Source organism: Poromitra crassiceps (assembly GCF_964638095.1).
Source record: "Poromitra crassiceps genome assembly, chromosome: 23".
In the NCBI taxonomy this organism is placed as follows: domain Eukaryota; kingdom Metazoa; phylum Chordata; class Actinopteri; order Beryciformes; family Melamphaidae; genus Poromitra; species Poromitra crassiceps.
In genome coordinates, this window is record NC_139639.1 from 23237071 (window position 1) to 23261083 (window position 24013).

At 45.2% G+C, this 24013-nt stretch overlaps 1 protein-coding gene across 1 annotated transcript in view; it reads right to left on the minus strand.

Annotated features, from left to right (window-relative positions):
- col11a1b (collagen, type XI, alpha 1b) overlaps nt 1-24013 on the minus strand; it is a 117200-nt gene that overhangs the window by 64817 nt on the left and 28370 nt on the right. The window contains exons 6-17 of the mRNA XM_083659329.1: nt 17140-17232; nt 15845-15943; nt 12668-12967; nt 10473-10535; nt 9176-9217; nt 8763-8825; nt 6259-6333; nt 5038-5121; nt 2788-2844; nt 1624-1677; nt 613-666; nt 172-225 (exon numbers count right to left, since the gene is read on the minus strand). Of these exons, the coding sequence (XP_083515455.1) occupies nt 172-225; nt 613-666; nt 1624-1677; nt 2788-2844; nt 5038-5121; nt 6259-6333; nt 8763-8825; nt 9176-9217; nt 10473-10535; nt 12668-12967; nt 15845-15943; nt 17140-17232 (1038 nt within the window). The remainder of the gene's footprint in view (nt 1-171; nt 226-612; nt 667-1623; nt 1678-2787; nt 2845-5037; nt 5122-6258; nt 6334-8762; nt 8826-9175; nt 9218-10472; nt 10536-12667; nt 12968-15844; nt 15944-17139; nt 17233-24013) is intronic.

Sequence of the window (24013 nt, forward strand, 5' to 3'; positions counted from 1 at the left end):
GGAAGAGAACTTTTCAAATGCAGCAGCCAATGTGAGGTTGGATGACTGAAGTGAACAGCGGTGATCATGTGATGCTGTGACGGGTTGGATGACTGAACAGCGATGATCATGTGATGCTGTGACGGGTTGGGTGACTGAACAGCGATGATCATGTGATGAGTTTTCATCTACCTTGCCTCCTGACTCTCCTGGCATTCCTCGGGAGCCATCGGCTCCATTACGACCCTGGAGGACACGCAAATACCATGTCACAAATCCCATTAGAAGCATATCCAAACCATCATGGACGGCAGTGGAGAATAAACATACATTAGTAAAGATGCTATCATTGTTCTAATTAGTTTAGAGTTGAAATAAACACGACTTTATGAATTTACACAGCACAGAGAGACTATTATTGGGTGCAGCTGACTTATTTGAAATAAAGCCATATTTGAAACTACACAACTCATCTGATCCTTGCACTCCTGATCCTGATCATTTGTAATGTTGGAAATCTAGGAATTTAAATGTATTCTGCTGTTGCAATAACTGAATAAGATGAATCCTAACATAGAGGATGGAGTACTATAAACGCCCCCTGGCTTGAGCTTGTGTGGAACTTGCTCTTACCCTCTTTCCTGATTTCCCTAGTGGGCCAGTAGAACCTTGAAGACCTCTGGGTCCCTGAGGAGAAAATATATGAATATTGAAATCCATACAACATTCTTCATGCTCCTATTTGATTCTGTTGAGATGTTAAAAAAAAGAAAGAAGAAGAAAAAAAAAAAGTTGTGCCTATAAGGAGGCTTAAAAGGCAAGGGGATGACCAAAATGAAAGGAAGAGTGCATCATTGGCATAATTTAATATGATATTTAATGACATACAAAAAACTAGAAATACCGCATCACGGTTGTATGCATCCATGTCTGTCCAGACTCATAGAAGCACAAATGAATCTGAAATCTGAATCTGAATCTGAAATACCTTGAAGCCTACAGTGCAGTGGTGTGGCCATTCAAACTTATGGCACTTTAGGCAATGTTTGGGAGTACCTCAACAACACGGCTAATCATTTTCAACATGGAAAATGGTCCTGGTCCTACCCCTACCCCACAACCACCCACACACCCCCAACCACTCCCCCTACCCACCCCTCGACACTCTATGACCTTCCTATCCCTAGCTACGGCACCTTTTCCCTAGCCCCACCCCCTTGCTGATGACGCCCACGCCCAACACCCACATCCCCCTAGACATTCCCCCAACCCACCCCTCAAATGCCATGGCCACAGTGACCTTGAACTTTGACCTTTGTCCACCAACATCTAATCCTTGAATCCAAGTGGATGTTTCAGCTACAATTGAAGAAATTCCGTCATGGCGTTCCGGCCACGGCTATCGCCGGGCGGAGGCATAACAAGTTTAGTGTTGTGCAGCTTCGATGGATCTCAGAAATATGTAACTTATTGCTCCCATATGCACAAATACTAATAAAAATCCTATTGCAGTTTGATTTTTTTTATCATCGTAATGGGATGTACAGTAAGCCAGAAAGTATCGGACATTCAATATTAATTTGTTCTCGTTATCTTATCGCTTTGAAAACTGATTGCATAAAAAAAGAAAGGTCCCCGTCTCACCTGTGGTCCAGAGTCGCCGCTGTCACCTTTAAGTCCAGAAGAACCAGGACCTCCCTAGGAAAGATTTATACAGGCACGCACAGAGAAGACTGCTTAGAAACCAGTATAATCTAGTTTGGACTAGAAACTAATGCAACTGCAAAATAGATAATGTCAGATTTTAAACTTGGAACGCAACTATAGGACAGAAAGACCTCCAAGAAGATCTTTTCATAAACACAAATTCTCTCCAGTATCTCAGGATTACAGGGTAATGAGTGGCGTATTATTGGAGAAAGGCTTGAAGGCTGGTGTGGGAGACACTCAACAGAAGAACAAAGTTGAGGCTGTCATCAATACACTAGTGTGTGTGTGTGTGTGTGTGTGTGTGTGTGTGTGTGTGTGTGTGTGTGTGTGTGTGTGTGTGTGTGTGTGTGTGTGTGTGTGTGTGTGTGTGCGTGCGCGCGCGCGCGTGCGTGCGTGCGTGCGTGCGTGTGTGCGTGCGTGCGTGCGTGCGTGCGTGTGTGTGTGTGTTCTGAGAGAGAGAGAGAGAGAGAGAGAGAGAGAGAGAGAGAGAGAGTGTGAGGCGATACTGCTCTGTCTGTTCTGGATGAAAGTAACATCTGCTTTCATCAATTGTTCAGCGACAACGACATGAGACACTTGTTGAACAATACCTCTAGACAAAGAGGGTGTGTGTGTGTGTGTGTGTGTGTGTGTGTGTGTGTGTGTGTGTGTGTGTGTGTGTGTGTGTGTGTGTGTGTGTGTGTGTGTGTGTGTGTGTGTGCGTGTGCATGCGTGTGCGCGTGCGTGCACATGTGCGTGCACGTGTGCGTGCATGAGTGTGTGTGCGTTCTTGTACAGCTATCTTAGTGAGGACCAATTTGAGTTTTATACCTGGGAAGTGAGGACATTTTAGTAATCAGTAAAGTGAGGACATTTTGGCCGGTCCTCAGGGTAAGGGTAAGGGTTAGCATTTAGTCGTGATGGTTAAGGTTTGGGAATGCCTTGTGTCAATGAAGGTCCTCACGATAGCTGTACAAACGCGCGCGCGCGCGCGCGCGCGCGTGTGTGTGTGTGTGTGTGTGTGTATGTGTGTGTGTGTGTGTGTGATTGCCCTGTGTTTCTCATCAGCTGTGAAATGAGTGGATGGTAGGTAGATTATTGGGGGTGAAAGCTACTCACCACAGGCCCAGATCTCCCTGTCATGCCCATTGGCCCCGGAGGACCTCTCTGGGACAGCTGTGGATCGGACAGAAACAACCCATAAACAAGCAGGCGGTGTTGACACTCCTACATTTGCATCTGTCTACACCAATAACAAATCAAACAATATTTCCTCCCATCAAACAGAGGGAGTTAGGAACGAAGCCACATCTGTGTGCTATGAGGCTCCCTTTGCAGTCAATTTATTAGCATCCAGTGAAGCGATGTTCAGAGCATCTGTTCTTGCTCTGACGGCGAAAGAGATGGAACGTTTTTGATGCCACGTGTATCATCTTGTGTTTTCTCCAAATCCACACCACATTTCCCAGAAATCCTGGCTTGAAGTTGCATCCTATCTAGGATTCGCACACCTTCTTAAACATAAAATTCAAGGACCTACTGTAACATAGCATCAAGGATCAGATTAAGGTGAATTGCTGTTGCAAATCTATATCGCAAACTTTCAAGGATTTCAAGGACCCATGGGAAGCCTGCCTATTGCAGAGAGGATGTTAGGACCTCCCTCCCTCTGGTGTTGCTCTGTGCGCACTTTGAAGAGCAAGAAGGACAACAGCCAATAACAGACGACCTTATAACAACTATTATGCATTCCAACAAGGTCAGCTAATGTGAAACACTGAAACTATGCAGTTACAGTAGCAGAACTGGAATGAAATTGTGTATTATTATGACCTGGAAAGTAAAATGCCTTCTGTTTTGTGCAGCAGACTTCTCGCAAAATGGGACCTGGTGGCACACAGTGTAATGTAATTTTGTAATGTAATGTAATTTACACCCTGTTTTTAGCTGACATCTGCACTGTAGGCAGGTACTAGAGGAAGAATAAATCGGACACGTCCAGCTGCACATATGGCTATATTTCAGCTAAAAACAGGGTGTAAATGACATATTTTCAAGTCAACTTGGCATCTCGGGGCTTGTGTCCACTTGAATTACGCCAGGGGAGCAGTATGGAATCTATCCCTTTGGAATAATCTGATCCTGTCAGTGGTAAAAAAAAAAAAACAAGCTCCTTTCGTGCAGTAGGGGCATGTGGGAAAAGCGGCTACCAACTGAAGCGATCTTGGTCAATAATACAAAACGATAATACTGAAATTCTCCTTGAATTTGATCATTCAAGGGAAGGCAAGACATGCCTGACACTATTCTTCACCATAGACAAAACCACACATTATTAACTATCAGTTAGCTTATTTTCAACGTGGACCTTGGCAGCTAGTGGAGGGGAGAACAATTGAAGTATTGGAGAAGTTAGTTGCAATAATAGAAACATAGATGAACATTCCCCAAAGTGCAACTGCAAGTACCTCAATAAGAACTAAGCTGAACAATTTGTCTCAAAAAAAGCACACTGTGTGAATGTTTAGGATACATGGAAATTAGAACTCATGGTATTTTATTGTTATTCCCTCAGGAATAAAAGGCAAATATAGGAAGGTGACAAGTGCTTTGTAAACATGACTGAACAGCGGTTGTGGCGGCGCTCCGGCTCCGTCAGCTTTTGTGAATGTGTGAACATCCGATGTTTGTGTGTGTGACATGTAATGTTCTCCATGTGCTGTACTCTATACATCACACCTCATGTGCTGTACTCTATACATCACACCTCATGTGCTGTACTCTATACATCACACCTCGCTTAAAGCCACACAGCGCATCCTGTTTCTCAACACTTCTGTGATTACCAAGAGCCCCGGGTGGCTGTGAAGGTCCACTGTGGTCCTGTATACTACCCAACCTGACACTTGTAAAGTGGCTTACAACTAGCCTGCAAGTGGGATATTCTTGAATCGACGATTTACAAGATGCGTGGGACTTTCTAACAGTGGTTCCCTGGTTGGTAATTTACTACAGGTTCCAGATTCTTATTGTTGTTTTTGTCTGGAAATTGAATTGAGTAGCTTTAGCCTCATGAACATACTGGTACTAAATGTCAAGGAAGGAACTCACCAGCACCATCCATTTTGGGTCACAACAAATAGTTTTAAGAGGCACAGGTGAGGATGACTAGCGCTTCAAACACACCAGGATCACATTATTTCCTGTGTATTTATCCTAACTTTTGTATCCTATGTTTTTGGATTGTGAGTGTAGGTTAGGCAGTCAATTAGAGTGTACCGAGAAAGAAAAAGATCCCGTGAAAGGACCTCTAATCAGAGTAGGGTGCGCCGGGATAACAGTCCCCACTGATCCATGTACTGTACTTACCCTAGCCTGAGACAAGATAGCCTGAGCTTGGGCCTCCTGGGCAGAAACCACGGGTCCCTTGTGTGCCTCTCCGCCTGCACGGAACTGTCGACCACCACAGAGAGAAGAAACACAAATGAGAAAACTTTTTTCCATCAAGTTTTTTCCCCAGATTTTTCCTCACCCCCAATTGTACTTGGCCAATTCCCCCTGCTGTCCCGGTCATTGCTCCACCCCCTAGGCCGATCTGGGGAGAGTTGTAGACAGACACATGCTTCCTCCGATACACGTGCGGTCGCCAGCTGCTTCTTTTCCTCTGACAGCGAGGAGTTTCACCGGCAGGATGTAGCGCTATTCAACCCAGATCCCCTCCCCCCTCCCCGAACGAACAGGCACCCCAGCCGACCAGAGGAGGCACTGGTGCAGCGACCAGGACACATATCCTTAATCCGGCTTCCCACCCACACAGTGCCCGCCCAAGCCAGAGGTAACATGGGGGCTCGAACCTGCGACCCTCGTGTTGGTAGGCAGGGAATCTACCCGGATGCACAAATAAGAAAACAAACTGAGTTGTCTCCATTTACAGAGAGAGACATCTAATACCCATCACCCCCAAGAGAGGCTGTTAAACACGTTGTTGTGTTCTGCGGCACCATGTAAAGCTGTAACTGTCAAACTGTCACATGCACACACACGCACACACATACAAACAAACAAACAAACAAACACACACACACACACACACACACACACACACACACACACACACAGACACACACACACACACGCACGCACGCACACACACACATACAAACAAACACACACACACACACACACACACACACACACACACACACAGACACACACACACACACACACACACACACTCACTCACTGGCATATTCACTGGCATACAAGCACACACACATGCACATGCATATACAGTACATATACACTAGCAGACATACACACACAAATATCTGTCGCCAAACCTTTCAAAACCTCAGTCACTGGTTCCACTCCATTGCACTGGCTGACATTTACAGGGTAAGTGATTTGTGACTCAAAGCAAATATGGCTGACAGACTTTGGCCTACTGGTGATGCTATGAGGTAAAGTAGCTAAATGGAGTAAGTTCACGGGCCAGTGGCTGAGATGAGAGGTGTACGTAAAGGAAATTAAACAGACAGCCCGGCCCGGCGGGCGGGCGTGTGGGTGGCAGACGGGTGGAGCAGGACTTACTGGCAGCATCAGAATGGTACCTGGAGGCCCGGGAACGCCGTCTGAACCGGGAATACCGGCACGCCCGGTAGGACCCTGGAAAACGAGAGAAGGGAGAGAGAGAGAGTTGGTTCTTCTTCCAGGACAAAGACTTTCGCAGAAAAAATGTCAGACGTGGTTTGATTGTTGATGAAGAAAATCCTCCAGGTTTTGAATTCAGAAGATGATCTTGGTCTGATGTGGATAATAAGATAATGATGATGTCGCTATTTTGTCTCTAATCCAAATAAAAATAAATTACACCTAATCTGGAAACAGCAAAATCCTATTTGATCAACAACAATCATTTCCATAATAGGAAGGTACCGTGCGTGAGTCTGTGTTGTTGTTGCTTATTCCAAATAGGTAATTGGATTAATCCGCTTAAGGAAAATGAGACATAGGGTTCAATGATGAGCTTTGAAATTTTCCATGGTAACCTTTATCAGTGGTAACCATGGTAACCTTTATCAGTGGTAACCATGGTAACCTTTATCAGTGGGCCAAGTAGCAGAGCCCATAGCACTTGATACAAACCAGACTGTACGTGTGTGTATCCAGTTTGGCACAACGCCTACTGAGGCCAGTCACTGTCATTAACCAGGAAGCAATTAAACTCACATCCAGCAACAATACAGGCATGACAATAGCACAGCATGCATTTGTGGCCTGGGGATGTTGTCTGCTTAATTGCAGGAAAGCACTGACTTGAATTCATAATAAACTGTATTATGATAAGAAGTAACTGGTTATACTGAAATAAGAAATATCCCTGCAATCATGATAAGAGTAATAGGGATAATATGTTGGAACAAAGCATCAGTTGAATTAAAATACAGCCTAGCTGATGAATCAATAAAGACAACAAAATATCCTAAAGATCCAATAATATGCACTCTGTTTCCAGAGGAACCAGAATCTCTTTAGCAGTCTTGTCACACGCCACACAGTCTCAGACTGCTGGCTCAAATTGATGCCATGTGTGCTGCCTTGTCCCAGAGGCACTAAATACTCTCCATCCATTGCTGTGTGCTATAGTAAGCGGAGCGCCATCTAGTGTTCAGGGCGATCCCGCGTGGCTGGGAAAGTGTCTCTATGGGGGGGGGGGGGATCCTGTGAGAAATGTGCTGATTAAACGTCCAATGTCCAATAGGCGGACCCTACGCAACGGAAAGCCGCAAGACTACAGACACACGTCACTTTTAATCGCTCTGTCAATCCTCAGCAGGAGTCAAGACACTTTCCCATGGGAGGAAGTGAAGGGAGGGGGAGGGATGGAGGGGAAAGGAGGCGGGGCATGCATCGCAAAAATATTTTCTGATCACACTGACCCCCCTGAAACAATAAGCTTATTGTGTTGGAGGGGGCCGCTGGACACGCTGGGAGGTGGGGGTGTGCCTGAGTTTTTACTTTGCCAGCACTAAAAGGGTTAACTCCCAGGGTGAGAGAGAGACCAGAATGGACGAGCAATGAGCGCGGTGAGAGAGGGGAGGTGGGGCTTTGGGGGGGGGGGGGGGGTGGGGCTGGTTCATGTTTTTCCCACATTTTGGGAAAAACAAGGCGTGATCCAGCTTTGGAGGAGGGGATGAGCACTTATTCCGTGTCATCCAATCAATCAAGTAAATGAGCGGAATCCCACGGACAGTGCTGGGAAAAGGAGGTTCGAGAAGGTTCAGGCTGGGAAAAGGAGGTTCGAGAAGGTTCAGGCTGGGAAGAGGAGGTTCGAGAAGGTTCACGCTGGGAAAAGGAGGTTCGAGAAGGTTCAGGCTGGGAAAAGGAGGTTCGAGAAGGTTCAGGCTTGGAAAAGGAGGTTCGAGAAGGTTCACGCTGGGAAAAGGAGGTTCGAGAAGGTTCAGGCTGGGAAAAGGAGGTTCGAGAAGGTTCAGGCTGGGAAAAGGAGGTTCGAGAAGGTCCAGGCGTGGACATAATTTGTCAGCGCGCTCCTTGAAGTTGGAGCACGCGCTGTGAGATACCAGCGCAACTGCTTCTCACAACTTCTCTTTGTTGGGATATTGACAGTTTATGGGCATGTCTACTTTCCCTGCACCCACTACTTGCTAATCGCCCCCCTACTGCTGCAGTAGCAAGCTGCGTCCAATTGTATTATTCACTCCATGGCTTCGCCGCTCTACTGCACAGCTTTCCAATAAAGGAGAAGACAACAGAAGCACTGTTTCTCTATATGCTGACTCCGCTCATTTCAACAGCAAGATGGATGGCCAGAGTATGAAGTTGGTCGGGTATTTCATACATTTTGTATCAATTATGAGAACTATTACTCCAAGGTTTTTTTGTTGTTATACAATTAAATTGCACCATATTTACAATTGCCTAGTGCAATTGTGCCCCCCCCCCCTATTTTAAGCTATGACGAAATGTACAACTGGCTGTTAGTGGTGTAATGATAATAATGTGTATTGAGTGGGTGACAGAGCTTCTCCAAAACATCTGGTATCCGCTCTGAAATGAGGCCAGCGTTCACTTACCCTCTCACCATGATCTCCATGGGCACCTGGGGGACCCTGCAAGCCCGGGGTACCAGGGAGACCCTAAAACCACACACAGACACACACTTAGCCTATAATATCCCCAAACGACTGCTAACCAGCATTCCCACCGCATTCAATCTATCAGCTAGGTCACATGCACAGGCCAACAAAGACACACACGGACGCACGTGCACACACACACACACACGCACACGCACACACACACACACACACACACACACGCACACACACACACACACACACGCACGCACGCACACACATCTCACTGTCTCTCTCAACTCAAGCTTCACAGGCGATCAGGACTGAGGCTCTTTCCATAAAGACTTCTTTAGCTGTTCTCCATGTGTGGAAGGCAGGCAGGAGTCAGTGTGGGAGAACGTGATACTCACTGCTTGGCCAGGGGCTCCTTGGGGTCCTTCTATAAGCATCCCCTGAAAAAGGGAGAAGTGGATACAGTAGCATTTAGGGGAGGCTGTAAAGGATGGGGGGTGGATGGTTGTGAGTGGAGACTTTGGTTTGATGTTGAGGAGTTTACTTAAAAGCTACAAGCTAAGTTAACAATACTTCAGCTAACTGATGTATTCTTCTATAATGGCTGTGCGTGTGTGGCCAGAGATTTGGATGGGAGTCTGTGGTGGCACAGATGGTATGGGAGTGGTGAAGTTAACTGCAGCTGCTATTTTGGTCGATGCTTAGCCTGTAATGGTAAATTGTATAGGATGGCCATGCTAAGAACCTATGTGCTCTGACATCTTGTGTCAAAACTGGTCTTTCATGTGCCACAGGACATATGCTCCTTAACTCTTGCCAAGAGCGAAGAGACTGCTGGTTATGAGGGCTTCAGATTAAATAAAGAAGGCTTAAAATGCCCTTTCAGTGTGGGTCATGTGGTTTGATGTGCTGGCATTTTTATTGCACCAGTGGTGGTTGCTGATTGAAATTGAGAAATAGACATTTATGAGCCGATGGCAATTAGATAAAGACAGTGCCCTATATTTGTTTGAACAATTAGATATGAGAAGAGAAGAGATAAAACATCAAAGAAGACTACATGCTCAACCAAATATGCAAAGAATGAGATTTAGGGTTTTTATAGGCCCTAATAAATCAGTGTGCAAATGTTGGCACGTCTTTGTTGATATGAAAAGCCTTTCAACTATAAATCTGGCTCCACAGGGAACTTTGAAATATGTGTTTTAGTCTGAAGACAGACAGACAGACAGACAGACAGACAAGACAATTTATTCATCCCTGGTTGGAAATGAAGAATAATTTGGGTAATGACCTTCACCTTGCCATTAACTAGCAATCTTGGGGATCATCAATAGCCAACAATGACTGCTTTAATTTAGTATGGAAGTTAGCTAGCTAGTTAGCTACATAGGCTAGGTTTGGCATAGCTGGAGGGCTAAGTGTACCTTAAAACGTATATCCCTCCAGACTCTTGAGGTCTGTTTCTAATATGTTTTTCAGAGAGTAATCTGTGGAATGATAAATGTTTGTCTGAGTCTCAATATTGATGTGAGTCTTGGTACAGTAGCTGCAGCTCATCTGTGCTTGCTGCAGTATGTCAAGGAATTCCCGCACGCTGAATGAAAAGTATGTTTAAAATGGCTGCTGAGGCAATAGGGTAATTGTCAGAAGTTAGATACTCACAATATAGTCACAATATATTTGACCACTTACTGGCTCAATGACAGCAGGTTCACCCTTCTCGCCCTTCTCTCCGTGGTAACTGCCTCCACCCACCTATAGAGACAGGACACACCAGGTGAGCCACTACACAGTGAAGAGTCAGGATTTAAAGACGAGCTGAAATCACATCTCAGTACCTGTGATGACATATCCGAGTGGAAACAAACATTGCTTTGACTGGAACAGGGTAGAAAGGCGGGACATAGCGTGTGGATGATTTGATTTGACCGTTCTGGGCACTGGAGTTGACGTTGGCCAATCCTGGTGCTTGTATGCCGTGTTCTGCCCCCAAATCCAGTGGGATTCAGCATGTTCTGCCCCTACGTACGCAAGTGGGATCTGCAGAGAACCGGGCAACTGGCTGCCTCCATGCGTACTGCTGTTTCAAAGCCGAGGCTTAGAGTGCTGGTGCCCGCCATGAAATGTCCGAGGGGCCGGGTTAAGAGCCGCGGTAAACAACGTTATACCTAGAATGTTAATTAATGAGCCAGTTACATTCTACATTAAGTCAAGACACTACTGTTTGTTTTATTTTGTATGTTACATACTTATTGGCCAAGTATATTAACATTTATGGGCTAGAAAAGTCTGCGCAGGTTAAAGGCACTAGGCAGCCATCTTGCCTGCTAAGAATTTTCTCCCCACGGCTCACAATGAAGATTGATTGACAGCTGTCATGTCGTGATATGATTGGTTGAAATGCGGTAGAAATTTGACAATTCTGATACTGAATGATGTCAGCATACTGTAAATTACCGAATGAAATCCTGAAAAATTAACTTTTGATGTGAAGAAATGTGAAAAACTAAAGACATTTGATTTCTGTGATTTTTTTGCATACATTATTAAACAGGTGCATTGAATAACCAGGGATGTGAACTAAAATAGAAAAAAAGTAATTTTTCATTTCAGCTCGCACGAGAAGCATCAATGGTTAGAAACTTTAAAAAGGGGGGGGGGGACCAATGGGTGCCCAATGGGTGTCTTCTCTTTTATAGAGGTCACTTAACAAAACTGCTAAGAGAAGCTCAGGAGAATGCTGCTGCCTAGAGCTGTGACTGCTTAAAATGATTTCAGTAGCTCTTCAGGCGAAAAAGCTGTTTTTTTCCCTGCCTGCTGGAAAAATCAACCTCAAGAATTATTTTGTAAGAAGCTAGGCTATAATTTAGACTTTGGTCTGACTCCAATGTATTAAGCTTCCTGAAAGCCAGTGACTGAAAAAAGAGAGAGACCCCAACAGAGCAGAAAGGCAGGGGTCGTTACCTGACACTATCCACACAATGACTTCACATGAGAAGAATTCACAAACCACCTACAGCAGTGTGTCTAGAAACCGCTAGCTTATCCTGCGTAGCCTGGAGTAGGAACTTTTTTCTCTCTCCCAGAAGCCATCATGGAAGGGAGGGAGCTGTGAGCGCTGTGGGTGTAGAAGAGTGGAGCGGACTAACGGAGCGGAGCAGATGAACCCGAGGCTGGCAGACGCATCGCGAGCCCACATCCAGACATGGATCATGTCCCTTCCTGCCTCTGAGGATATGGCTCCTGAGGGGAGGGAAGGGGGCTGGAGACTGGCCACAACAGACACGGATGACTCGTGACATATTTTGGTGCGGTTTGAGATAAATGGTTTAGGCGGATTTGGTGAGATGAACAGTTGCCGAGTCATAGGTGGACCGCTGCAGGAGAATGTCTTTGATAAACAGCACAGGTCATCAGGGTCAAAGGTCAGGCGGGACGCGGCTGTGCTGACAAGTTGGGTCAACATCTGTTTATTTGTGTCAAGGCTGAGATAGACAGAAGAGGTTTGCGTATGTTCTTGTGTGTGTGTGTGTGTGTGTGTGTGTGTGTGTGTGTGCAGAATGCTCCCAGCTATAACCCGATACCATTGGAAACAACAACAAACATAACGGCAGCAGACACACCCCATGAAACAAATGCCACCAGCATCTTCTCCATCTCACCCCACATTCCTGAAGCCCCCCTCCGTGTTGCCAGATACAGCTGATGGGTTCCAGGTTTCCAGCCCCAAAACTGTTCAAAACCCGGCAAAACGCACACAAAACCACCCAAGCACCTGCAGGTCTATGAAAACAAGCCAATTTCCCTGCCGCACAATGCCAAAACAGGCTGATTGGTGGAAAACCGCCCAATCTGGCAACACTGCCCCCTCTCTCTCCTCCACTTACATTGCTCTCTCTGAAGTCCGTCTCCGCGGGCACACCGGCAAACTCGTCCTCGTAAGCCGAGTCTGTAGGCTTGGCTTGGTCGGTGGTGCCATAATCGCCGTAATCACCGTAATCGTACTGCTTCTTGTCAAGCTCCTTGGCGTCATATTCCTTCAGGTCATATTCCTTAAAGTCATACACTTCAGTGCCAGGTTCCACTTTCTCTTTGGTGTCCACAGGCGTTTCCACGGCAACGGTGGGGTCCGCCCCGACCTGCTCCACGCCAGTGATGTAATCGTCGACTATTTCCTCCTCGTAGTTCTGGGATCAATCCGAGCGACGCGAGGGCCAGGTGGTCGAGGTGGAGGGAACATGGAAGTTTGGTTAGTGAAATGAAACCATGTGAGAAGCTTCACTGATCAACTTTCACATGATTTGATAGCATGATTCACAGTTAAAGCAGGAGCACATGGCACTTTGCTTAACTACGCCAAAATGATTGGACACCAACAAAGATAAAGATCCCTTAGGAATTTTCAACTTAGTTGTGTCTTAAAACTCTGTTCAGCACATTCATGTGTCTAATTTGGGACAGCACACACTTATATGTTACTTTTCAACTCAACATTATCAACAGATACATAATGTCCATAGTCTACTTGAAAAGCAATACAAATGTGGGATGTCCCAAACTAGACACACCAATGTTTTGAAAAAGATACATCTTAAGAGTGTATCAAAAAATAAAACATACATCATCAGTAAAATATGGTTGATGAAATATATCACATTCATGCTGTAAAATTGCAGTATAGTATAGTATAGTATAGTACAGTATAGTATAGTATAGTATAGTATAGTATAGTATAGTATAGTACTTTATAGTATAGTATAGTGAGTTGAAGGGCATGTGTATCACCTGACAGAAAAACTAGTCTGCAACTGATTGCATAGCATTTGAGGAGGTTGAGGAGGTTATAATACAAGATGCAAATGCATTGAGAAAACACAATTGTATGGGGGGAATTGTGTATTTTGGGCATTTGCAAGCATTACCTTGGAAATCAGATCTTGCTCAGCTTGTTAAGAGATGTCAATCAATGTTACACCAAAAATGCAGCATGAGACATCAAATATTAATAACGTGCTGAGGAAGAGTGGAGAGGAAATATCTGGGCCTGTCATGCTTTTTTTTTAAGTCCACCTTTTGTGAGTTTGCAAATGTGTATCGCACAATTGTGACATTGTGTACAGTATCAACTCCTTGGAAGACCTTCACAACATCTCAACAACTCACAAAAGTAATCGTTCACTTCAGAATAATTCAAGACCTCTCAGGCAGAATTATGTCTGTTTAGAGAAATAGAAGTTAAACATTCTGTAAGAGCGCTTCCATGTTCTAAACAGGTAATGAATCTATTGTTTTGCGTTTTTCTTTTACGTTTATTTATACGGGGCTTCAAACCATCAAGCGTCCGGCTACAAGTCCACTTCTCCATACTTTCGGGTACTGCCTTCCATCCCCAAAAGAACTTAGTGTGAAATGTATTACATGGTGAATCTCTTCTATAGGAATACCACACGTTCATTCCACCACTGAGTACGGCACAATCCCAAAGGTTAGGGCTTCGACAGCCACTGAGGCCAGTCCACCCATAACATGTATACAAGAAGGCACTTTTGAATCAAAGCATTGTTGCAAAGGAAAATGTTGCCCTACACAACAATGTCCAAAAAGTTGTCTGGTGCATCACAGTCCTAAGTAATCAGACAAGTGTGGGACAATGGGACGGGATCTGTTTGGTTTCCCCTGGTTAGCTCGTCTCGGGCTTGTCTCCTCTGATGAACGTGATGTCTCACTAGCTGAAGCCGTCTTATCCACCTCAAGGTACATCACAAGCGGCAGGCAATTTGGCTGGAAGAGCACACAGCCGTATTGTTTTAGTTTAACCCCCGAATGTTCCTCATTATGTCCTGCTTTATGTGATGGTTTAGCACAAATTAAGACAGGATATGCCAAATTCAGGATAGGAGAAACATAGGGGATGTGCCTGTCTGCTGATTTTCCATTGGTTACGGTTCATTAAATGACACAAGTTTTCCTACTACGCTCTTTATTAGATTGATGCGGGTGGCTTCGCTTACAATCTAAGTGTATTAACTTTGGTATACTATGACCTAGATATTGCATTACAAGTACTAAAAGTGTACAAAGGTTTGAAGATTTGAACTGACTTAATTGGACCACTTTAAGTTAATTTGAGTAAATTAAAGTTTAATTCTAGTATAATTAAAAGTACGAGTATGCAAAGTACTTTTTCTTTTATAGGGGTTTTCATGGAAACCAAGGAGTCGAGTTGTTTTCAACCTCCGATGAAGATGGCATAAGTTTAAACATTTTGCGAGATTCGCCTATTTGCCATATTGCCGACAGTAAATGGAGAATGTGGATGCCATTGTCGTCACTGTGCGTGCACTACAAAGAGCAGGACAGCCCTCACTGCTACTTAGCTAGCGCTACAATGGTAGTGAACGGTACAGCTGTCTACTCCCGTTCAGTCGCCCAAAATACACATTGCAACAGCGCCAGAAACACTCACATGTTGTGACTCGTGTACTCACCACGCGATTAAATAATAATCCAAAGTGACTGGAAACGGTCATTTTCTAAGTAAATCCACACGCCGAGATCTAACAAAGATTAACCAAACTAACCAAGGGTAACTGAAGTTACTTCCTCGTTTGCCATGAGTCATGCGCTGTACACAGGTGCATGCGCTGTGTACAGCGTTTCCACCGTTTCCAGTAACTTTGGATTATTATTCCATCGCGTGGTGAGTCCACGAGTCACAAGATATACTGTACATGCAATGTGTATTTTGGGCGACTGAACGGGAGTAGGCGGCTATACTGTTCACTACCATTGTAGCGCTAGCTAAGTAGCAGTGAGGGCTGTACCGCTCTTTGTAGGGCACTCACAGTGATGATAAAGGCATCCACATTCTCCATTTACTGTCAGCAATATGGCAAATAGGTGAATCTCGCATATCCCTTTCAAGAAAATGTTTTTCTTGTTGGCTCCTTAATTCTAATTAACTGTTCATTTTACAGCAGATTATTTAACAAGCAGGTAGTGTTTACAATTTATCCTCCTATTAACAAAATGAAAGTCTTAGTGATAAATACGTCTAAAGATACCTGGCCCGTTCCTGCTGCCTCGGTGGGGGTTTCAGGTTGGCTGCCGTCCACTGGGCTGTAGTCATACTCACCCGTGTAATAATCTGCACCCACGTTTGTCTGAAATCAGTACAAAAAATAAAGGATTACAAATCTGAGGAGGGCAAATCATGTTGGATGGCTTCTGTTACAGCAAATGTATTTATTTGTTCTACAACACATGCTTCCACAGCACCACTAACGTGACAAGGTAAGGTGATATTGTTATCCTTAAAGGAGCTATAGAGAGGCAAAATGACCGCCTACTTCCTGCTTCAGCACTGTACCAGAGATTTAGTTTCCCATTGACATTTCGTAAAATGCTTATAAAAATAGTTTTACTTCATCAAACCAAACGGGTTCAGATATATTCCGAATCGGGAGACACCATAGATCATTTCACTCCGACCAAAACGCTTAAAAAAAACACGGAAAAAAGATTTTCTTTAAATCCACTATTTTTTTTACGTTTTGGTCCGAGTGAATGTTATGTGGTCTCTCTTGTTTCTATATCTGAACCGTTTGCTTTGACGAAGTAAAACTATTTTCATAAGCATTTTACGAAATGTCTATGGGAAAATAAATCTCTGGTACAGTGCTGAAGCAGGAAGTGACGTTGCACTTTGGCTCTCTATACATGTATGTGATTTTGGAGAAAGATTGAGTCAACACGTTTCTCATTTTCAAATACTGATACTTTGGGTTGGTAGGGGGCGCTATTGCTGCCATCTGTCGTGGCAGTAAGTATGGCTGAGCTAGTTCAGTGAGTTTTTGTCGTAGAGTGATGAGACTAATACCATTGAAATCAGTGGATTTCCAGCTTTCATTTGACATCTTGTCGGACCTTGTTGCAAACAACCAGAAGAAAATCCAATCATTACGGTAGAGCCCTTGGAAACAGATAACATCTGTATGTGACGCTGTGGGAAATTGAGAACCATGTTGACTCAATCTTAAGCGTCAGTATTTGACGACCTGGGAATGAGAACCGTGTTGACTCAATCTTTCCTCCAAAATCACATGTAGTTCCTTTAATAAACGTATTTAGGATATCTTTAAAATTAACTGCACATCTATAGCACATATTTAATTAAAAAAAGAAAGAAAGAAAGAAAGAAAGAAAGAAAGAAAGAAAGAAAGAAAGAAAGAAAGAAAGAAAAAGAAAGTGAAATGCGTGCATGCGTGTGTGTGCGCGCGCGCGCGCGCGTGCGTGTGTGTGTGTTTCCATGCATCACATTCACGCCAGCACCAAGGATAATGTTATTAGTAAGTGTTACCTCAGTCTTGGCTCCTTCAGTTGGGGGAGCATCAGTGACTACCCCTCCATCACCGTAGTCATAGAACTCACCATAATCATCATAGTTAGTGTACTACACAGGGGAAAGGACAGAGGGGGCACAACCAGTCAGTTAAGGCAATCATGTAAATAAGGTAGTATGACGTCTGAGAGACATATTCTACATTATTTACATGGCATATAAGAGCTATAAGAAGAGTTAAAGGAACAGTTCACTCAAAAATGAAAATCCACTTATTACCTACTCACCCACAGGTGAATTTAATTAATCGTATTTATTTATTTATTTATTTATTTATTTATTTATTTATTTATTTATTTATTTATTTATTTATTTATTTATTTGAGGGACAAAGCACATTGACATTACTGTAAATGTGCCAGTGTTAGTTAGCTAATTTTCAACTGCTGTCCCATGGAACTCCAGTTAGAATTGCCAGTGCCTCACACACACTGACAGGAGTATTAACACTAGCATACATGTCTTTGATGAAACCGGAACACCCGGAGGAAACCCACACAAACACGGGGAGAACATGCAAACTCCACACAGAGAGGACCTGGGATGAGCCAGCTAGGGTTTGAACCCGGGACCTTCTTGCTGTGAGGCAGCAGCGCTCACCACTGAGCCAAGGTCGGCAGCATGTGGAGTTTTCCAGGGAAACAGAGTTACAGCATTCTCCGAAACAATTGAAGTGAATGGTGACCAACTTTCAGACGTAAAGAAAAAAGCCTTCATGCTGCTCATCTGGCATAATCCAAGTCTCTAGAAGCCCCGAGATGGCAAGTTGTCACCGTGTTTTTAGCTGAAATCTTCACTGTAGCCATGAGCTTAAAGTGAAAGTGAAAATGAGATTTTCAGCTCACGACTACAGTGAAGATTTGAAAGTCACCATTATACTTCACTTGTTTAGGAGAATGCTGTAACTCTGTTTCGCTGGAAACTCCTTCAATGTTTTGTGGACTAAAAAACTTCACCTGACCTTCCACCGGCATGGGGGTGAGTAGATAATGAGTGAATTTTCATTTTTGCGTGAACTGTTCCTTTAAACAAATAAAAGAAATCTCGTCTCATTCACAACACCATCAGTGTCTTCATGCTTTGTATAAACCCAACCATGTCACATGGTGCGGGATTGTAAAAATAGAATTACACTATTATTAGTAAAACACCACATCCATAATGTAAAACAGAAAATCATTTTGCATATGGATGAAAGGAGCCAGCACTGGCTTGGTGATGCGTTACCAGTTCCCACCCACCACTTTGTTTCACATGACCTGCGGAGAGGTTCATGGCTGTAACCAAGCAAACAGCAATAAAGATTCTTGTTTGCTTCCAACAGGATGTTAGAGGGTTAATGTGATGCCAATGAAAACTCATCTACCTCTATACCGTTTCTTCACTATTCTAACAATGGCCCCTGGCTTTCACTAATGGGCTCTTTAAAACAGAAAGCTCACGCTGTCCGTACTCTCTGCATGCAAATACTTAGGAGAATAATATACTTAGGAGGTGGAAATCATCATTAAAAAGAAAACAGTCTCTCTGCCAAAACAGCATGTGTTAACTTTCTTATTCACCCTTGTTTTACTTGAATAACCTTTAAACAAACAGCTGCAAAGAATGTGTGAAGCCTTTGCCACTCCATTCATAAAAGTGTCAAGATACGATTGGTACAGTTTAATAATTACATTTGAGAAGTCTTTTTTGTCATGAGCTGCCTACGAGGAAGGAAAGCCTATCAATAAACACCATGATCACATAAGATCCTAGTATTTAATGTCTACCTGTTGCATTTTTTTAATAATCAATGTCCAATCGCATTTTTGGCCCACTGCCCATGTTAAGTTGTGGCTTTTGGCCTTCGCCTTTGTCAAAAATCTTGATCCCTCTCAGTCTATCTATTTGCTCAAGTTCTCTTAACATTGTCTTCACAAATAGAGCAGGGCCAGTCAAAACACAGGCGAGGCAGATTAAGATAGCAGACCAGCCCCTCTTATGCTTTACTCTATCAGTGAAGGAATACATATTAGTCCCCGGGTAACGGCTAAACTCATCAAAATAATAAGAGACCCGTGGCCTTCCAGCCCGGCCTCCATTCACTGGCCAAGAGAAAGAGGTCACAGAGGAGAGAAGTCCTGGCCAGACCGACCAGACTGAGAGAGAGATAGAGAGAGAGAGAGAGAGAGAGAGAGGGAGAGAGAGAGAGAGAGACGGAGAGATAAAGAGGGAGTAAGGAGAAAGCGGGAGAGATTTCTACAGATTTATGGGGCGGTAGTGCTTGGCAAAGCTGAAGGCCGTCACCACAGACATGGATGAAAGGCATAAATAGCTGGAGTGTGCTCATAAAAAGAGCACCCACCATCCCACCCACCCCAGCCCCCTTCCTCCTGCATCACCCCCTCTTCCGCTTTAAACCTCGACTGCAGACATGTGGCTGTCGACTGCAAGCCCTCGCGCGATTCAGGTCAAGGAGCATCTTCAGAGGCTAAGGTCAAAGCCGCGCTCTGTGAACCTCCCCATGACCTTTCTTACATTGCATACGTTTGAAGTCAGCTAGGTGTTTTTTTCTTTTTCTTTCAGAATTGTTAAAGGGAAAGTTCACCCCAAAATCAAAAAAATACATATTTCCCTCTTATCTGTAGTGCTATTTATCCATCTGGATTGTTTTGGTGTGCGTTGCCCAGTTTTGGAGATATTGGCCGTAGAGATGTCTGCCTTCTCTCGATACAATGGAACTGGATGGCACTCGGCTTGTGGTGCTTGTGGTGCTTGTGGTAATCCACAGAAAGAAAATAGTTGCTGCATGAAATTGCTCACAACAACGCCTGTGGATTATCTTGAGTAACCGGGTCATGACTTCTGGAGAGAGACATTGCTCTTGAGCATTTCAAATGTATTTTTTGGCACTTTGAGCACCACAAGCCGACTGCCATTCAGTTCCATTGTATTGAGAGAAGGCAGACATCTCTACGACCGGCCCAAATCTCCAAAACTGGGCAACTCACACCAAAACAATCGAGATGGATAAATAGCACTAAGAGGAAAATTATATATTTTTGATTTTGGGGTCCCCACACTGTCCCTTTAAGGTTTGGTATTGTAAACATGGGGGGATGTTGTTTACCTGGAATGTGGAAGAACATTCTTTAAACTGTTCCAAATACAGTTTGGTATTGGCAGTATGAATAAACTGGATTTACAATGCTCTTGCAACCGCTCCCTGCTGTCTATTTCTCAAAGTGACAAGCTCCTTGTCTTGGCGCTGAAGAGCAACCCGGCGATGAAGCAACATTTTCCGGGACCGGTACCCACCGCTGTACAGCCAGTATTTTCAAACACAGAATCGGTTGGAGTCTCTTGATTTTTTGCGTGACCCACGGATCTAAAGTCTGCTTTTCCAGGTATTGGGAGTCTAGCTAGGGAAGGAAAAGCTTAAATTTCCCTGGGAGTCTGGGCAGAGCCTGCAGAACTCGTTAGCGATATAAATCACGGGGCCACTCCAAAGTGGGCTCAGACTTCGTGGCAGGGAAAAGGGAAAAGTTTCCAGTGTGAGCTCATCAGTTATTTAGTGAAATACTGAAGGAAAATGTCAGCCTGCAGAAAGGCTCGAACAAAATAACAGAAAAAATGAAGAAGAAGAAGAAGAAGAAAAGAAAAAAGAGAGGCCCCAACACAAGACATTGTATTTCAATTAGGATATTTGGCCAAAGTCACATGGTTTTCAGAGGCAAGTGATCCACTGGAGCCAATGGCAATACAATTCAAATGTCAGCAGATGAGTTTAGCCTCAACAATCACTTTTGATATGTGAGCGTGTCTCCATCAATGGAATGCACAATGCAGTAAGAAATGGGTTAAGGTCAAAGGTCAATCTGTCTCTGTCAGACTACTTATGACTGGAGGGAGGAAATGTTTGCAGCAAATGTTTAAAGCTGACTAGGTTTACGGAGAAAGTTTTTGTGCTGACAACATCTGTTAAACACAGTGTGTCACCTACCACTGCTACTAGCAGCTGTCACAGACTAGTGTTGTTTATGCTATGAGAGTGTTGAAAAAATGTCAGGTCTGGGAGACTAAGAGGCTTTTGGTATGTTTGACTGGACTATCTCACATATCACCTACCCCCCCCCCCCCCAGTCCATATCACCTACTGTACCCCCCCGTCCATATCACCTACCCCCCCGTCCATATCACCTACCCCCCAGTCCATATCACCTACCCCCCCACCATTCCATATCACCTACCCCCCCCCCCCATTCCATATCGCCTACCCCCCAGTCCATATCACCTACCCCCCAGTCCATATCACCTACCCCCCAGTCCATAGCACCTACCCCCCAGTCCATATCACCTACCCCCCAGTCCATATCACCTACCCCCCAGTCCATATCACCTACCCCCCAGTCCATATCACCTAGCCCCCAGTCCATATCACCTACCCCCCAGTCCATATCACCTACCCCCCAGTCCATAGCACCTACCCCCCAGTCCATATCACCTACCCCCCAGTCCATATCACCTACCCCCCAGTCCATATCACCTACCCCCCAGTCCATATCACCTAGCCCCCAGTCCATATCGCCTACCCCCCCAGTCCATATCACCTAGCCCCCAGTCCATATCACCTACCCCCCAGTCCATATCACCTAGCCCCCAGTCCATATCACCTACCCCCCCCCCCCCCATTCCATATCGCCTACCCCCCAGTCCATAGCACCTACCCCCCAGTCCATATCACCTAGCCCCCAGTCCATATCACCTACCCCCCAGTCCATATCACCTAGCCCCAGTCCATAGCACCTACCCCCCAGTCCATATCACCTACCCCCCAGTCCATAGCACCTACCCCCCAGTCCATATCACCTACCCCCCAGTCCATATCACCTAGCCCCCAGTCCATATCACCTAGCCCCCAGTCCATATCACCTACCCCCCAGTCCATATCACCTAGCCCCCAGTCCATATCACCTACCCCCCAGTCCATATCACCTACCCCCCCCCCCCCATTCCATATCGCCTACCCCCCAGTCCATAGCACCTACCCCCCAGTCCATATCACCTAGCCCCCAGTCCATATCACCTACCCCCCAGTCCATATCACCTAGCCCCAGTCCATAGCACCTACCCCCCAGTCCATATCACCTACCCCCCAGTCCATAGCACCTACCCCCCAGTCCATATCACCTACCCCCCAGTCCATATCACCTAGCCCCCAGTCCATATCACCTACCCCCCAGTCCATATCACCTACCCCCCAGTCCATATCACCTAGCCCCCAGTCCATATCACCTACCCCCCAGTCCATATCACCTACCCCCCCCCCCCATTCCATATCGCCTACCCCCCAGTCCATAGCACCTACCCCCCAGTCCATATCACCTAGCCCCCAGTCCATATCACCTACCCCCCAGTCCATATCACCTAGCCCCAGTCCATAGCACCTACCCCCCAGTCCATATCACCTACCCCCCAGTCCATAGCACCTACCCCCCAGTCCATATCACCTACCCCCCAGTCCATATCACCTAGCCCCCAGTCCATATCACCTAGCCCCCAGTCCATATCACCTACCCCCCAGTCCATATCACCTAGCCCCAGTCCATAGCACCTACCCCCCAGTCCATATCACCTACCCCCCAGTCCATAGCACCTACCCCCCAGTCCATATCACCTACCCCCCAGTCCATATCACCTAGCCCCCAGTCCATATCACCTACCCCCCAGTCCATAGCACCTACCCCCAGTCCATAGCACCTACCCCCCAGTCCATATCACCTACCGCCCAGTCCATATCACCTACCCCCCAGTCCATATCACCTACCCCCCAGTCCATATCACCTACCCCCCAGTCCATATCACCTACCCCCCAGTCCATATCACCTACCCCCCAGTCCATAGCACCTACCGCCCAGTCCATATCACCTACCGCCCGTCCATATCACCTACCCCCCAGTCCATATCACCTACCCCCCAGTCCATTCCTCTGTGCCTTTCTACCTTCCCTCCCCCTAACCCTCCTACCCTTTGTGACATGGTCTGGTGGAAGGACTAACAAGTACCGGTAGGTAACTGTGAAATCTTCACTCAATTTTCACTCAATTTAACAAACAACAGTTTAGGAACACAACAAAACTACACATATAATCAGTTCGCAAACTAAGCTTGTTCACCAACTTTCACTGCGATTTTCTCTGAATGTTGCTTTTCAGAGTAGGAACATTCAAATAAGCATATCTTCTTCAATTCTTTTCAGATTTCAGTGTATGACACATGATTTAAAAGCTTACAATCCGCACTTTCATATTTCCGTAAATAAAAATGAAAAATAATATTTGCCTACTTGTTACCCAAAACACCAGTCCCTGTCACTATTTCAGTCCAACTCAGTCAGTCACTGCTTGACCATTTTCTTTTCGTTTTCTCTGTCTTTGGCTTGTTTCACACCGACGACCCACGCCTTGCCTTGCCTCAACCCACGCCTACGCCGAGCTGGGCGTGAACCTGTTACACGCTTTTGCGATCACACCGCACGCCTTTTGCACGCCGAACCTGGAGCCGAGTCACAAGCGCCTCTCCTCTCTCCCGACTGTATTTTTCACGTGTTGTCCAGAATTGTCATGGGTAGCCTCTAGGTAAAATAAATCTGATATATTTAATGTTCTATTGATGCTGGATATGTATAACCAGGTCTGACTATAGTCGGACATTTTAGAGAGGTGATCTTGCAAGAATATGTGCTGGCACAACAACATTGTCCATCTTGCTTCTTCGGTCGCTATTCTCTCTCATGAAGATTTGTTTGCCGACAGGGAGAAAGCCCCACGTGATAGCCACCCGTCAATCTCTC